Consider the following 17,326-nt stretch of genomic DNA (forward strand, 5'->3'; position numbering starts at 1 on the left):
AGGACTGCAGATGCTGGAGATTGGAGGCGAAGAGTGTGGCGCTGGAAAAGCACAGCAGGCCAGGCAGCATCCGAGGGTCAGGAGAGTTAACGTTTCAGGATGCAAAGCTTATGCTGTGTTGTGTTTTTCCAGTGCCACACGTTTTGACCTGAGCCAGCAATCTCCAAAACAATTAAAGAAGGGAATTGGAAATCATTTACCCTTTTGCCATCTCTGACGACCCCAGCCCAGCCCCAGCCCAGCCCGGCCTGTCAGAGGAGCAGGTGACAGATTCTGAGAGGGTCGGTGTTGGTGTCCGCGCTGGGGTAGAAGAACGGGAAGAGCTTCTCGTTGAAGGTGTCCACGAAGGTGTGGAGGTGGGTCATCTCCTCGGCGTCGTAGAAGGACACCTGGCCCCCTTCGTGGTCCAGGTAGACGCCGATGCGGGAGCGCTCCACGTGGCCGAAGGTCCAGAAGCCGTTCTCCGGCGTGAGGATGACCCAGCCCTCCCGGTCGATGGACTCCGCCGCCACGCCCACGTCCCAGTCCGGCTGGCCGCCCACCTCCACCTCCCAGTAATGCTTCCCCGAGGCGAACCCCTCCGAGGCCAGCACACAGGCGCAGAAGTCGAAGCGTTCCAGGTTGTCGGGCAGCTGCTGCGAGGTGTACGAGTACTTGGCGGCAGTCAGGTCCTCCGAAAGCACCAAGTATGGGTTGGCGGAGCGAGGGTCAAGGGTCAGCGGGGCCGGCACTGCAAGGGGCGAGGGAGAAGGGAAAAATAAGATTGATTGCTGGCCAACGGAACGTCACTGATTCATTTACCGTACATACTCGGGCATTCTTCTGACCAGATTAGATTCCCTACAGTGCGGAAACAGGCCCCAAAAACGTCCACACTGACCCTCCGAAGAGGAACCCACCCAGGCCCAGTCTCTGGATCCATTTAAGAAAGAATTGGATAGAGCTCTCAAGGATAGTGGAATCAAGGGTTATGGAGATAAGGCAGGAACAGGATACTGATTAGGAATGATCAGCCATGATCATATTGAATGGTGGTGCAGGCTCGAAGGGCTGAATGGCCTACTCCTGCACCTATTGTCTATTGACCCATTTCCCTCTGACTAATGCACCTAACACTCTGGGATAGTTAGCACGGCCAATTCATCTGACCCACACATCTTTGGTTGGATTGTGGGAGGAAACTGGAGCAAACCCATGCAGACACTGGGGAGAACGTGCAAACTCCACACAGACAGTCGCCCCCAGGCTGGAATCAAACCTGGGACCCCGGTGGTGTTGAGGCAGCAGTGATGGACACTCAGCCACCGCGCTGTCCCGACTGTATGATAAGGTTGAATTTATGGGGTCGACTATTACACGGATGCTGTTTTTGAGGGGCTGAAATTCCTGCCCGTGAAAAACCCGTCCCGTATCGCAAGCAGAAGCCCAACTGATCTCGAAAAATAACACGGATTATGTAACTCTGAAAACCTGGAGTGGAACACAACAGCCAACAGACTGGTGGGCCGGGAGCAGAGTGGAACACCCGGCAGACTGGAAAGCTGGACTGGAACATGACGGATGGCACACCGACTCTGTTATCTGCGAAGAACTAGTGTCAACTTTTACACGAGATATATGGAATATTCCAGGTTATTTGGCCAAAAATACGGGGGTCGACCTTTACATGAGATCGACTATTACTAGAATATATATGGTCTTTGATTTTAATAGAAGACAAAAAGGACGTTTTGTAGGGCAGTGGTAGCGCCCCTACGCCTGGATCAGGGTTCAAATCCCATCTGCTCCAAAGGTAAGATCTTTGAACGAGTTGATTAGGAAAACATAAAAATATAAGGAGGTCTGAGGGGGCCTCTTGTGGTGCAGTTGTCTGGCAGGTTGAGTCAGTCATTAGGAAGGCAAATACAACAGTGACACTTATTTTGAGAGGACTTGACTATAAATAGCAGGGATGTACATCTGAGACTCTATCAGGTTCTGGTCAGACCACATCTGGAATATTGTGTGCAGCCTTGGGCCTCATACACCTCAGGAAGGATGTTCTGGTCCTGGAGAGTTTTCAGAGAATGGTGGCGGGATTGAAAACTTAGACATGTGAGGAATGTTTGAGGATTCTGTGTCTATACTCGATGGAGTTTAGAAGGATGAGGGGGGGGGGGGATCTAACTGAAACATATTGAATACTGAATGGCCTGGATAGAGTAGATGTTGGGAAGATATTTCCATTGGTGGGAATTATGAGGAACTGAAGGGGCAGCCTTAGAGTAAAGGGAAGATCCTTTGGAACAGAGATATGGAGAAACTTCTTCAGCCAGAGGGTGGTGAATCTATGGAATTCATTGCCACAGAAGGCTGTGGTGGCCAGATCGATGGGTTCTTGAGTATCAAGGGGATCAAGGGTTACAGGGAAGAAGTGGGAGAATGAGGCTGAGAAACTTATCAGCCATGATTGAATGGCGGAGCAGACTGGATGGGCTGAATGGCCTAATGTTTGCTCCTTTGTCTTATGGTCTCTATCCTTGAACCGGGAAGCCTGGGTTCAAGTCCCGCCTGCTCCAGAAGTGTACAGTAACATAGTGGAGGAAAATAGGTTAAATAAATAAATATAAGGAAATCCGAGGGGCTTCTTGTGGTGCAGTTTCAGTGTCTCTATCCTTGAAACAGGAAGCCTGGGTTCAAGTCCTACTTGCCTCAGAGATGTGTTGTAACATCTCTGAAGAAGTTGAATGGAAAAATAGGTTAATAAAGTTTATTAAAAAAAAGTATAAGAAGGTGAGAAGATGGGTGCCAATTGAGTGACCTGACTGTGCAATTGTTATGATGTTCCTGATGATCAAGGGATTCCAGAATAACGGGTCGCAGTCTAAGGATACAGGATAAACCATTGAGGACTGAGATCAAGGGAAATCTCTTCACCTGGAGAGTAGTGAGCCTATGAAATTCGTTATCACAGAAAGCTAGCATTGCATGGTTTCAAGGAAGAGTTAAATACTACATCTGGAGCTAAAGGGGTCAAAGGATATGTGGGGGTGGCAAGCTGGGGGGAGAAATCCTGAGTACAGACTATTGAGTTGGATGATCGGCCATGGTTGAAATGAATGGGGAACAGGCTTGAAAATCCCAATGGCCTCCCCTGCTCCGATTCTTTATGTTTTTAGGAAGCCAATGCAGGCGAATCTCAGCAGGTCTGGCAGTGGAGAGAGAAACAGATTTAACGTTTCCAGTGCGGCACGACCCTTCTTCAGAATGACTCAAAACGTCAACTCTGTTTTTCTCCCTCTGCAGACTGGACCTGCTGAGTTTCTCCAGCATTCTCTGCATTTCATTTTAGATTTCCAGCATCCGCTGTATTTTGATTGTGAAGCCTTGTCAAACCGGTCGAAGGATTATTGTCATTTGGGCCAATGGTCCACAACGACTTTTTAAATAGTGTGCCCTTTCACCGGATATGGGCATCTCTGGCAAGGCCAGCATTCGTTGCCAATCATTATTCCCCTTGAACTGGGTGGTTTGCCAGGCTTATTTCAGAGGGCAGGTAAGAGTCAAATGCTATTGTTGTGGGTCTGGAGTCAGGTGTAGATGGTAAGGATGGCAGATTTCCCTTCCCTGAAGAAAATGAGTATACCAACACCGATGATAGTTATTCATGAGTCTAGCTTTATATTTCTAGATTTAATCCTCAGATTTAAATTCCACTAGTTGCTAAAGTGAGATTTGAACTAATTCCCCCAGAGCATGAATCACTCCAGGCTTCTGGTCTAGTGGCATCAGTGTTCCTCAGGGATCTTGAGCCACCCTTCTTAATTCCACTCCCATTAACATTTCCTTCCATTCCCTTTTCTCTCTCTCTCTCTCTCTCTCCAGCTTTCCCTTAATTGGATCCATGCTTTGGGAGTTTGCTGTCGATCAACTGGTTGCTGTGTTGCCCCCATCAGGACAGTGGCCAGACTTTCAAATAACTCCCATGATTTGGGAATATCCTGAGCTGGTGAAAGTTCTTCTTGTGACCTTTATTAGGTACATCACCCACGTGCAATAACACGCAGGGCTGCACCTATCGAGACAATTGCTCCCCTTTCACAAGGAAAGAAAGCCTTTTGCAGTAGGTTGCATACCCTTCAGCTTGGCATTCTCCTCCTGCATTGTGGGATTGAGGCCCCAATCAGATCAGCCGTGATGTCACTGAATGATGCAGCAAGCTCGAGGGGCCGATTAGCCTACTCCAGCTCCTGGTGTTTATGCGCTCGTGTTATGAGGTAATCGCTCAAATGAAGGAATGGTTTGCATTAATGTAGCAACCGGGGTAGGATGTTGCTGTAGATGCTTTGGAGAGGAGGTTTACCAGCATGCTGCCTGGCTTGGATTGGAGGGCTTGCCTTACGAAGAGAGGTTGTGTGAACTTGGGCTTTTCACCTTGGAGAGAAGAAGGAAGAGAGGTGACTTGATAGAGGTGTGAGAGGCACAGAGAGAGTAGATAGCCAGAGACTTTTCCCCAGGGCAGAAATGGCTGTCACAAGGGGGCATAATTTTAAGGTGATTGGAGGGAGGTGATAGGGAGATGTCAGAGGTAGATTCTTTACACAGAGAGTGGTGGGTGCATGGAATGCACTGCCAGCAGTGGGAGTAGAGTCAGAGACATTAGGGACACTTAAGTGACTGCTGGGTAAGCACATGGACAGCAGTAAGTTGAAGGGTGTGTAGGTGAGGTTGCTCTTAGATTTAGATAAATGCTTGGCACAGCATCGTGGGCTGAACGGCCTGTACTGTTCTGTGTTCTATGTTCATGAGCACATGTCTTACAGTCAATGATTTGCAGTTGCGACTTGAGAAAGTTTGCGGTCAATATACACACAGCAAGCTCCGCCTAACCGATGAGATAGTAGTTTTGTTCTTGGTGCTGTAAATAGCAGCCCACACATTGAAGATAACTGCATTGCTTTGCACCCAACGAATCAACACCTTCGAAAGACAATGCGGTACTCCTTCAGCCCCACATGGGAGAGTCAGCATGGATCGTCAGGCTGTGATGGGACTTGAACTGGGAACCCTCCCAGACTCAGGGGTGAGGGGGGAATGGCGAATGTGCTATCAACTGAGCCAAAGCTGACACAGCAGGTGCTCGAGTTGCCTTGCGTGGCCCGGTGCTTCACGATGTTGACCCAGCTTCACCTGGAGTTAACCGCAGAAGCGCTGGAAGTTATTTCTGACCATGCGATCTCAATCGTATTCACATCCGCCTCAAACAGCAGCACCTTTGCGCGACTGCACCCGAGAACATGGTGTGGAGAGGGAGAGTGAATTAGGCGTGAGCAGGGCTGGCAGGCGAGGTATAGGAGATGTGGTTAACCACAGACTGTAACAGTAAAACTGTACTGCGTTGTTTCTTCTGTCTGTTTTTTTTTTGTCCAGCTGCTCCTTCCACACTGGAGGGAGACCCTGAACGGAAAAATACCCCACCGTCCCGAGACCTGGTCAAGGGGATAATGGACAGAGCTGTGGGGAAAGGGCAAGGAGGAGTTGGAGAGCTTGCTCAAAGGGCTAGCAGGGGCAGAATGGATCAAATGGCCTTGTTCTATGCTGGAAGGTTCTAAGCCCAGCCTCTCCAGTATGCAGCTCGAATCCTAAGGCCTTTTGGCTCGTGATGTCCATGCGCATCCCAATTCTTCTCAACCACCCCACTCACCCACCCTACTCCTTCCACATAGCCCTGCAAATTTGATCCATTTCAAGTGCTGCTCTGAAGATCTTTCGACGGGTTGCGAGTGCATTTGTGCTGACAATGCTTTCAGGCAGTTGAATATTCTTTAACTTTCTTCAGCCTTAAGCTTCAGGAAGGCCTCCCTAAGCCTTTCCTCATTGAGAGCATTCCTCGGAATCTGCCTCTTCCACAAAATGTTTGATCTTGATGTCTTATGTCTCATCTTGGTGGCCTGGTATGTTTTAGTATGCTCCTGTTAAGGGTACTTGGATAGAGTCAAAGAGACATATGGCACAGAAACAGACCATTCGGTTCAACCCGTACATGCCGACTAGATATCCTAAATTAATCCCATTTGCCAGCACCCGGCCCATATCCCTCTAAACCCTTCCTATTCATGTCCCCATCCAGATGCCTTTTAAATGTTGCAATCGTACCAGCCTCCACCACTTCCTCTGTCAGCTCATTCCATACATGTACTACCCTCTGCATGAAAACGTTGCCCCTTAGGTCCCTTTTAAATCTTTCCCCTCTCACCCCTCCAGTTTTGGACCCCCCCCCCCCCCCACCCCAGGGAAAACACCTTGTCTATTTATCCTATCCATGCCCCTCATGATTTTGTAAACCTTTATAAGGTCACCCCTCAGCCTCCGACGCTCCACGGAAAACAGCCCCAGCCTGTTCAGCCTCTCCCTACAGCTCAAATCCTCCAACCCTGGCAACATCCTTGTGAATCTTTTCCGAACGCTCTCAAGTTTAATCTTTTATGGTTCTGTATAAATAAGCTGTCATTTCTCATGTAGACTTTACCCAGTGGGAGAATTGAGAAGCGAGGTCAGAGTTTAAAATTTCAGAAGTAACCACTTAAGACAGAAAATAGGAAGTTTTTTTTCTCTTAGAAGGTTGAGATTCTTTGGAATCCCCTTCTGTAAAAGGCAATAGATTAGTTACAGTGTGGAACAGGCCCTTCGGCCCAACAAGCCCACACCCGCCCTGCCAAAGCGCAACCCACCCATACCCCTAACCTAACACTACAGGCAATTTCCCATGGCTAATTCACCTGACCTGCACATCTTTGGAGTGTGGGAGGAAACCGGAGCACCCGGAGGAAACCCACGCAGACATGGGGAGAATGCGCAAACTCCACACAGTCAGTCGCCTGAGGCGGGAATTGAACCCGGGTCTCTGGCGCTGTGAGGCAGCAGTGTTGACCACTGTGCCACCGTGCCACAGGTGTAGGAGATTTCAATATTTTTAAACTAGAAGTAATAGTTTTGTGATGACCACAGGGGTGAAAGATTAACGGGGTGTGTGTGCAAGAATGTAAAGGTTAAAATCAGATCAGCCATGACCTTATTGAATAAAACTAACTGAAGAACTGCAGGTGACAGGAGTCAGAAACAAAATCAGAAATAGCTGGAGAAACTCAACAGGCCCGGCACGCATCCGTGGAAAGAGGAATCAGAATTAATGTGGAGGAGACCGGAATAACACGCAATATTCCAATGTCCTGTGCAGCCACAACATGACGTCCCAACTCCGATACTCAGTGCTCTGACCCATAAACGAAAGCATACCAAGCGCCTTCTTCACTATCCTATCGATCTGCGACTCCACTTTCAAGGAACTCTGAACCTGCACTCCGTCTCCGTGTTCCGCAACACTCCCCAGGACCTTACCATTAAGTGGATAAGTCCTGCCCAGATTTGCCTTTCCAAAATGCAGCACCTCACCTTGATCGAAATTAAACTCCATCTGCCACTCCTCAGCTCATTGGCCCATCTGGTCAACATCTCTTTGTACTCTGAGGTAATCTTCCTCGCTGTCCACTACACCTCCAAATTTTGGTGTGATCTGCAAACTTACGAACTATTCCTCCTATGTTCACATCCAAATCACTTATATAAATGACAAAAAGCAGTGGTCCTTGCTTTTTTTAATTTCACCTATTTTTCTAATTTTGAGCTATAAGGAGAGGCTGATAGGTTGGGTTGTTTTCACTGGAGCATTGGAGGCTGAAGGGTGACCTTATAGAGGTTTATAAAATCATCAGGGGCATTGATAAGGTAAATAGACAAGGTCTTTTCCATGGGGTGGGGGAGTGCAGAACTAGAGGACATAGGTTTAGGGTGAGAGGGGAAAGATATAAAAGGGACCTAAGGGGCAACCTTTTCACACAGAGGGTGGTACGTGTATGGAATGAGCTGCCAGAGGAAGTGGTGGAGGCTGGTACAATCACAGCATTTAAAAGGCATCTGGGTGGGTATATGAATAGGAAAGGTTTGGAGGGATATGGGCCAAGTGGTAGCAAATGGGACTAGACTAATTTAGAATGTCTGGTCGGCATGGACAAGTTGGACCGAAGGGTCTGTTTCCGTTCTGTACATCTCTGTGACTCTCAACAAACTGATCAATGCCTCGCTGTTGGAGAGTCAGCACTGACGGAGTGGTGCTCTGTCAGAGGATCAGTACTGAGGGAGTGACACACTGTCAGAGGGTCAGTACTGAGGGAGTGCCGCACTGTCAGAGGGTCAGTACTGAGGGAGCGCCGCACTGTCAGAGGGTCAGTACTGAGGGAGTGACACACTGTCAGAGGGTCAGTACTGAGGGAGTGACACACTGTCAGAGGGTCAGTACTGAGGGAGTGACACACTGTCAGAGGATCAGTACTGAGGGAGTGCTGCACTGTCAGAGGGTCAATACTGAGGGAGTGCCGCACTGTCAGAGGGTCAGTACTGAGGGAGTGCCGCACTGTCATAGGGTCAGTACTGAGCGAGTGCCGCACTGTCAGAGGGTCAGTACTGAGGGAGTGCCGCAGTCAGAGGGTCAGTACTGAGGGAATGTCACATTGTCAGAGGGTCAGTACTGAGGGAGAACCCCACTGACAGAGGGTCAGTACTGAGGGAGAACTGCACTGTCAGTGGGTCAGTACTGAGGGAGTGCCGCACTGTCAGAGGGTCAGTACTGAGGGAGTGCCACACTGTCAGAGGGTCAGTACCGAGGGAGTGCTGCACTGTCAAAGAGTACTGAGGGAGTGCCGCACTGTCAGAGGGTCAGTACTGAGGGAGTGCCGCACTGTCAGAGGGTCAGTACTGAGGGAGTGCCGCACTGTCATAGGGTCAGTACTGAGCGAGTGCCGCACTGTCAGAGGGTCAGTACTGAGGGAGTGCCGCACTGTCATAGGGTCAGTACTGAGGGAGTGCTGCACTGTCAGAGGGTCAGTACTGAGGGAGTGCTGCACTGTCAGAGGGTCATTACTGAGGGAGTGCTGCACTGTCAGAGGGTCATTACTGAGGGAGTGCCGCACTGTCATAGGGTCAGTACTGAGGGTGCACTGCACTGTCAGATGGTCAGTACTGAGGGAGTGCTGCACTGTCAGAGAGCTGGCAGAAGGGAGCGCTGGATAAGAGAGTGTTGAAAATAGATTTGAAACTGAGTTCCTGTCTTTAATGGATGGTGAAGAAACCAATTCAGGTGGCCATTATCCTACAGCAACTGAAGTCAAACACTAGGGTTTATGGGATGTCACTAGATACCAACGAGTTGCTGCGTTATCCGCAGGATCAGCTGTCTGCTCCTAGGAAAGGCAGGAGCTCCATAAACCTCAGGCCTGTTGTGGAACAGATGCACTGGCTCAGAATTGAAATGCCACCTGACCCAAGCCGATTAAAAGCCTGAATAAATCTTTCATTCCAGTCAGGAAAAACACACTGAATCCGATGTGGTAAATACACAGGGTAAAGCTGTGCGCGACTGAACACTGCAGTCTGGCTGGGGGGGGGGGGAGGTGATCGATAGGAAATCACATGCTGTATCTGAACTTCCCCCGACCATCTCTGAGCTTCACCATTTGTTCAGGTGCAGGTTGACAGTGCGGAGAGGGTGAAGGGATTTCAAGTGGTGCTAGCCCACGCATTACCTTGCTGCCTGCAGTGAATCAATGCCTCAGAGAGTCAAGGCGTGTGAAACCACCATGTGAAAGCAGAGCTGCACAGTCATCTTGCAACTCTCTATCTGTGGCTACTCAGCCTCGCCTCACCAAGTCAACAGATGCACCTGCAGACATCCATCCGAGAGCCAGTGTGACAGCTGGCTCTCAAACCGGAAGCAAAGCTGCAGGCTGGAACTTATTGGGGTGTTCAAACCCTCTCCAGGATTGTCCCTGGAAACGAACGTCAATCTCACAGAGGAAGGTCAAGGGACATTGCGTCTCTTTTCATAAAAAAAGAAAACCTGGACATTTCTCTGCAGATATTTTCTAATCAACCCGTTCACCGATATTACGATGCAGCTCAGGACTGAGTAAGATTTGAACTTAGGCCTCCCAGCTCAGAAGCATGGATATTACATTTCTGTGCATTACCAAATAAGATCGATGAGGGCAGAGCAGTGGACGCTGTTTTCTTGCACTATAGTAAAGCCTTTGACAAGGTTCCAAATGGTCGACTAATTAGTAATGTTAGGTCACATAGGATTTAGGCTGAGCTTACCAATTGGATACAAAGTTGGCCTAAAGGTAGGAGACACAGTGGAGGGTTGTTTTTCAGACTGGAGGCCTGTGACCAGTCGTGTTCCACAGGGATCGGTACTGGGCCCACTTTTGTTTGTTATTTATTTAAATGATTTAGATGAGAATATAGAATGCATCGTTAATAAGTATGCAGAAGACACCAAGGTTGGTGGTTTAGTGGACAGTGAGGAAGATTATCCAAGATTAGAAAGAGATCTTGATCAGTTGGATCAATGGGTGAGGAGTGGCAGATAAAGTTTAATTTGGATAAATTTGAGATATTATGTTTTGGTAAAACAAACAAAGACACGACTTATACAATTAAAAGGAAGGACTTGGGCCGTGTTGTAGAACAGACAGACCCAGGTGTTCAGTACATAACTCTGAAGTTTGCATCACGTATAGACAGGCTGGTTAAGAAGGCGTTTAGCACGTTTGCCTTCATTGTTCAGCTGAAAGACTGGAGCGATTGGGTTTGTACACCCTTGAGATTAGAAGACTGAGAGGGGATCTGATTGAGACATATAAGATTATTAAAGGATTGGACACTCTGGAGGCAGGAAACATGTTTCTGCTGATGGGTGAGTGCCGAACCAGAGGACACAGCTTAAAAAAAATGGGGTAGACCATTTAGGACAGAGATGAGGAGAAACCTCTTCACCCAGAGAGTGGTGGCTGTGTGGAATGCTCTGCCCCAGAGGGCAGTGGAGGCCCAGTCTCTGGATTCATTTAAGAAAGAGTTGGATAGAGCTCTCAAGGATAGTGGAATCAAGGGTTATGGAGATAAGGCAGGAACAGGATACCGATTAAGGATGATCAGCCATGATTATATTGAATGGTGGTGCAGGCTCGAAGGGCAGAATGGCCTACTCCTGCACCTATTGTCTAGTGTCTATTGTCTATCTTTGAATACAGGAATTGGGATGTCATGTTGGATTTGTACAGGATGTTGGTGAGGCTTTTTCTGGAGCACTGTGCCAGTTCTAGTTGTCTTGTTACAGGAAGGGTATTATTTAGCTGGAGAGGGATCAGAAGGGATTTACCAGGCTGTTGCCAGGAATGGAGAGTTTGAGTTGGAGTCAAATGGTCGGCAGAGACTAGATCTGGTGTGGGAACCCTTGTAGCACAGTGGTAATGCTTCTGCCTCTGAGCCAGAAGACCCAGATTCAATTTCCATTTACTCCAGCTGCTGTATCTTCATGTTGATTAGGGAAATATCTAGCAATGTGTGGGATGGGACCCATGTGATAAGTTCCCTACCTTGGAGCTATGAGGCCCAGTTTCTAAGTCCGACCGGGTCCAGAGGTGTACAATAAACGGTTGATTTTATTAAAATTACAAATCGAGATATGGTGGGGCCCAGCAATCAATCCATGCTTGTAATTGATGACTTGAGCTTGTCTGGATGACACAGAAGTAGCCATTGTAAGACTTGCAAAGTTACGCATAATGACTTTGTTTTTGCATTCATATAGCACCTTTCCTGGCCTCAGACCTCCCAAAGAGCTCTCCAATCAATTCAGTTCTTTTTGTAAGTCCTAACTGCAATGTAATTGGGAACGAATCATCCCTTTTAAGTTAAATTGGGGATGAATATTGACCAGGAAGAAGGCACGTTCATCCTTCCTCAGCTATAACTTTGGTGCGACTTTAGAATCATAGAGTTCCTATAGTGGAAAGAAGCCATTTAGTCCATTGAGACTGACCTTCCAAAGAGCATCCTAGCCAGATCATGGCTGGTCCACCTAACCTGGACACCTTTGAACTGTGGGAGGAAACCCACACAGTCACAGGGAGAATGTGCAAACTCTACACAGAGAGTTGGCACGAGGCTAGAATTGAACCTGGGTCACTGGTGCTGTGAGGCAGCAGCACTAACCATTGAGCTACTGTGCCACCCTAGTACATGCTCATGTGCTTATCTTAATGTTCCTCTCATATCTGCTTCCACCTGTACATCCCTGGACTCTATGGGGCAATTTCCCATGGCCAAGCCATCCAAACTACATATCCCTGAACACTATGGGAATTTAGCATGGCCAATTCACTTAACCTGCACATCTTTGGGCTATGAGAGGAAACTGGAGCACCCAGAGGAAACCCATGCAGACACGGGAAGATATATAAACTCCACACAGGCAATCACCCGAGGGTGGTCCCTGGCACTGTGAGGCAGCAGTGCTAACCACTGAGCCACCCTGGTATTCAAGCAGATGGCCCTGGAGGGTTAACAAAGATTTTGGGTCATATGCATATGCAAGGTTGTGAGTTCAAGCCCCATCCCAGGGAACTCAGTCTGCAATGCATTCACTCTACTGCGCTACTGAGGGATCTCTGCCAACTGTACTGATGTTAGGCTACTGCCTCATAGCAAGGACTTATCTGTACTGTCAGGAGATCCTGTGACACTCTTTCAAGGAAGACCAATATCGATCCGTAGGTCATATCAGTAAATTGCAGCTTATCGGATCATTTATCTCACTGGCTTTTTACTGGTATTAGCACAGCAGCTGCCAAACATTCCTCATCGTACCAGTGTTGACACTTTACGGCCAAAAACAATGTTGTCAAGTGTTTTGGGATGTGACGAGGATGTAGAAGGTGACCTGTACCTTCTGTCAAGAGGGTAGTTCTGAGACGTTGGCGCTGTTTTTCTTCAGGAGAAGAGGGCTGAGTGGAAATTTGACAGATGCATTGGACATTGTGAAGGCTCTGGACTGAGTTGATGTGGGGAAAACATTCCTAGCTTACAAGGGGGTCCAAAAACACCAGGGCACCAGTCAAACCAAAGCAAAAAGTGACACACTCCCTTGTACGGGTCTGGAAGTGCAATGCCTGGGACTATGGTGGAGACAGGTTTAATTAAGGCATTCAAAAGGGAGTCATGTTTGTATGTTTCAGAAGGAAGCACAGGCAGGACTACCCAAGTAGCATGGGGAGTAGGACCTTGTGAAATGCTCATTCTGAGAGCTAGTGTCAAAATGATGTGCTAAACGGCCTCATTGCACGATTGTAACGGCTCTTGTGATTCTATGGCTGTGACGCTTTTTCTCTTAGCTGTTAGCCTGTATCCCGATGTGACGGTAGTGGCTGTTGTTACGGTGCGTGCTTACCATTTCAACCTGTGCAGTGCCTCACCTGGACTGATCCGTTTTCTCATCTTCTTCCACACCGCATACTGCAAGGGGCCCTGAAAAGAGCCAACGTTCAACCTTTGGGCTGGCACGACTTCACAGCTTGCAACGCCTTGCTTCAGCCTGTCGAACAGAGAAGATGGCGGAGGCTTGAGGTATTTTCACAGGGGATTGTGCCTCACTCATTTCCCAACCCCATTCCAGTACTATTCCTCTTTTTTCAATTCATTGGATGGGAGGGGAGGGGTTACTTGTCTGCACCAGCATATATTGGCTGAGCTTTCATTACCCCAAGGTAATGTTGCTGTGGGTCTGGAGTCACATGTAGGCCTGACCAGGTAAGGATGGCAGCCTCTCCCTAAAGCTCAAACCCTCCCACATCCTTGCAACTATTTTCTGAACCCTGGCTCAGTGGTTAGCACCGCTGCCTCACAACGCTAGGGACCCAGGTTTGATCCCTGCCTTGGGCGAAAACTTGACCTACTCTTGGGAAATTAAGAAGGGCAGGTGACTAAGATGTGAGTGGGGGGAGCACTTGGGGGCCAGTGGCCGTAATTCTATTAGTTTTAGAGGGTGGAGGCGATGGACTAGTGGTATTATTAGATTACTTACAGTGTGGAAACAGGCCCTTCGGCCTAACAAGTCCACACCGCCCCGCCGAAGCGCAACCCACCCACACCCCTACATTTACCCCTTACCTAACACTACGGGCAATTTAGAATGGCCAATTCACCTGACCTGCACATCTTTGGACTGTGGGAGGAAACCGGAGCACCCGGAGGAAACCCACGCAGACACGGGGAGAACGTGCAAACTCCACACAGACAGTCGCCTGAGGTGGGAATTGAACCCAGGTCTCTGGCGCTGTGAGGCAGCAGTGCTAACCCACTGTGCCACCGTGCCGCTGGGCTGTTAATCCAGAAACCCAGGGAATGTTCTGGGGACCAGGTTCAAATCTCTCACTGGCAGATGGTGGAATTTGAATTCAACAAAAATATGAAATTAATGGGTGGCACGGTGGCTCAGTGGTTAGCACTGCTGCCTCCCATTGCCAAGGACCCAGGTTCAATTCCCACCTCAGGTGACTGTGTGGAGTTTGCACATTCTCCCTGTGTCTGTGTGGGTTTCCTCTGGGTGCTCTGGTTTCCTCCCACAATCCAAAGATATGCACGTCAAGTGAAATGGCCATGCTAAATTATCCATGGTGCTTAGGGGAATGGGTCTGGGTGGATTACTCATCGGAGGGTCGGTGTGGACTTGTTGGGCTGAAGGGCTTGTTTCCACACTGTAGATAATCTAATCAACATCAACCTGATGTTGTGTGATTTTTAACCTATGAATGTTGGCATGTGCGCATAAGGATATTGCAAAATAACTATTCTGATCTTACCTTTCTGACAGGTCTTTGATGTCCTGTGAAATGAAGGGAATACAATAAAGATTGTGATGAAAGATCACAGAAACACATTCCAACATCTCAGAAGTGATCAGAACAGGAAGACAGCAGCACATTGCTATTATTTAGACAAATCAGCGCAAAGGCTATTTCACTACATCAACGAGTGACAACAGTCAGTGGCTGAGACCAGTGAGAGTCAGTGCGTATCAGGTATGGAAAGCTGTGGCAGAGGAATTGAGGAACGGGAATGGCAGCAGACTGAGGTATGAGGGAGGAGGAAGATCGAACCATAGGATCCCTACAGTGCTGAAAGAGGCTTTTCAGCCCATTGAGTTGGTACTGACCTTCTGAGGAGCATTCCGCCCAGTTTTACCCCCCTGCATCGCATACCCAAACCCTGCATGGGAATTTTACCAGGGCTAACCCACCTAACGTGCACATCCCTCAAAACTACAGGGCAATATCCCATGGCCAATCCACCTAACCTGCACATCCCTGGACACCGTGGGCAATTTAACATGGCCAATCCACCTAACCTGCACATCCATGGACACTGTGAGCAATTTAACATGGCCAATCCACCAAACCTGCACATCCCTGGACACTGTGAGCAAATTAACATGGCCAATCCACCAAACCTGCGCATCTCTGGACATTGTGGGCAATTTAACATGGCCGATCCACCAAACCTGCACATCCCTAGACATTGTGGGCAATTTAGCATGGCCAATCCACCTAACCTGCACATCCATGGACACTGTGGGCAATTTAACATGGTCAATCCACCTAACCTGCACATCCCTGGTCACTGTGGGCAATTTAACATGGTCAATCCACCTAACCTGCACATCCATGGACACTGTGAGCAATTTAACATGGTCAATCCACCAAACCTGCACATCCCTAGACATTGTGGGCAATTTAGCATGGCCAATTCACCCTAACCTGCACATCCCTGGACACTGTGGGCAATTTAACATGGCCAATCCACCAAACCTGCACATCCCTAGACATTGTGGGCAATTTAGCCCTAACCTGGACACTCTGGTCAATTTCACATGGCCAATCCACCTAACCTGCACGTGGGAGGAAACTGGAGCACCCAGCGGAAAGCCACACAGACACGGGGGGGAACGTGCAACCTCCACACATGATTTCTCACATGGCAGCAACTGTATGAGCCTTGTTCACGGAAGGAGGGCTTCATTGACTGAAGTATTTTCCCCCCAGCCCCAGTTGCCCAGGAGAAGATGGTGATGGTAGTATGGTGTTTTCCAGAACTTTTGTGGTCCATAGAGTGTCACCTACTCTACATTAGAACCAACATTCCAGGATTTTGATCCATTTGGAAAGTCCTTTTGAAATGGCACTGCAGTGCATCTTGTAGATGTTAAACACTGCTGCCTCTTGAGCCTTGTAGATGGTGGACAGGCTTTGGGGAGTCTCGAGGTGATTTGCTTACCAACAGAATTTCCAGCCTCTGATCTGCTCTTGTAGCCATTAGATTAGATTCCCTAGAGTGTGGAAACAGGCCCTTCATCCCAACAGGTCCACACCGACCCTCCGAAGAGCAACCCACCCAGACCCATTCCCCGACATTCACCCCTGACTTATGCACCTAACACTATGGACAAATTCCCACGGCCAATTCACCTAAGCTGCACATCTTTGGATTGTGGGAGGAAACCGGAGCAAACCCGCACAGTCACGTGGAGAATGTGCAAACTCCACACTGACAGTTGCCTGAGGTGGGAATTGAACCTGGGTCCCTGGTACTGTGAGGCAGCAGTGCTAACCACTGAGCCACCGTGCTGCCCAAGAAAATCACTAGGTGGTGAACAGCCACAAATATGCCTTCTCTGAGGATTGAACTCAGGACTTTCAGGTTATGAGACTGATGTGCTGCCTACTGCGCTAAGAAGGCCAGGGCTAGCCCCTTGTAGTTTACGGTCAATGGTAGCCCCCAGAATGTTGGGGGGTGGGGGTGGGGTACATTCAATGTCAAGGTGATGATGAGATTGTCTCTTGTTGGAAACAGCCATTGCCTGGTCCTTGTGAGGAACTTGTGCCAAGGTTGTGATGAGGGGATGTTACTGTATTGGAACAGTTAATGGGTAATACTGTATCAACTGGTAAGTGTTCCAAGAGAGTGAAGTTATTCCAAATCCTACTCTTTTTTTTGTTGCACTTTAACTATAGTGGATGGATAAAGTGAATTTTGCTTTAAATCCAGTAGTTTGACTAATGGGATTGCATCTGGAATGCAAAACCTAATATTTACATTTAAAATAAGAGAATGTTTTCAAATGGATTATCTCTTGAGCAGGGGGTTTTGGACTGGTCCATAACATCTGGGAGTGCAGAAGAGAGTAACAAGGGATCCCATGCCACTCAGTAATGGGGTGAGGGGGTATGGTATGGAGCAGGGAATGTGTGCCCCCGTAGGTTGGGAGGGTTACATTTCAGACATTGTATTAATCGATTCCCATTTTAACAACGTATACGTATTCTTACAGCCCCTTAACGAACTGTGTTATCTCTCTAAAGAGAACCTGCACACAATTCCACGTGCATGCAGAAGGGAA

At 48.4% G+C, this 17,326-nt stretch overlaps 1 protein-coding gene across 1 annotated transcript in view; it reads right to left on the reverse strand.

Moving 5' to 3' along the window:
• Positions 1 to 251: 251 nt before the first annotated feature.
• Positions 252 to 17,326, reverse strand: part of LOC140455547 (zinc-binding protein A33-like) — a 45,325-nt gene continuing 28,250 nt past the window's right edge. Inside the window, exons 4-6 of the mRNA XM_072550481.1 lie at positions 14,733 to 14,755; positions 13,347 to 13,465; positions 252 to 730 (exon numbers count right to left, since the gene is read on the reverse strand). Coding sequence (XP_072406582.1) covers positions 252 to 730; positions 13,347 to 13,465; positions 14,733 to 14,755 — 621 coding nt within the window. The remainder of the gene's footprint in view (positions 731 to 13,346; positions 13,466 to 14,732; positions 14,756 to 17,326) is intronic.

The sequence above is a fragment of the Chiloscyllium punctatum genome, chromosome 30 (assembly GCF_047496795.1).
Source record: "Chiloscyllium punctatum isolate Juve2018m chromosome 30, sChiPun1.3, whole genome shotgun sequence".
Lineage (NCBI taxonomy): Eukaryota > Metazoa > Chordata > Chondrichthyes > Orectolobiformes > Hemiscylliidae > Chiloscyllium > Chiloscyllium punctatum.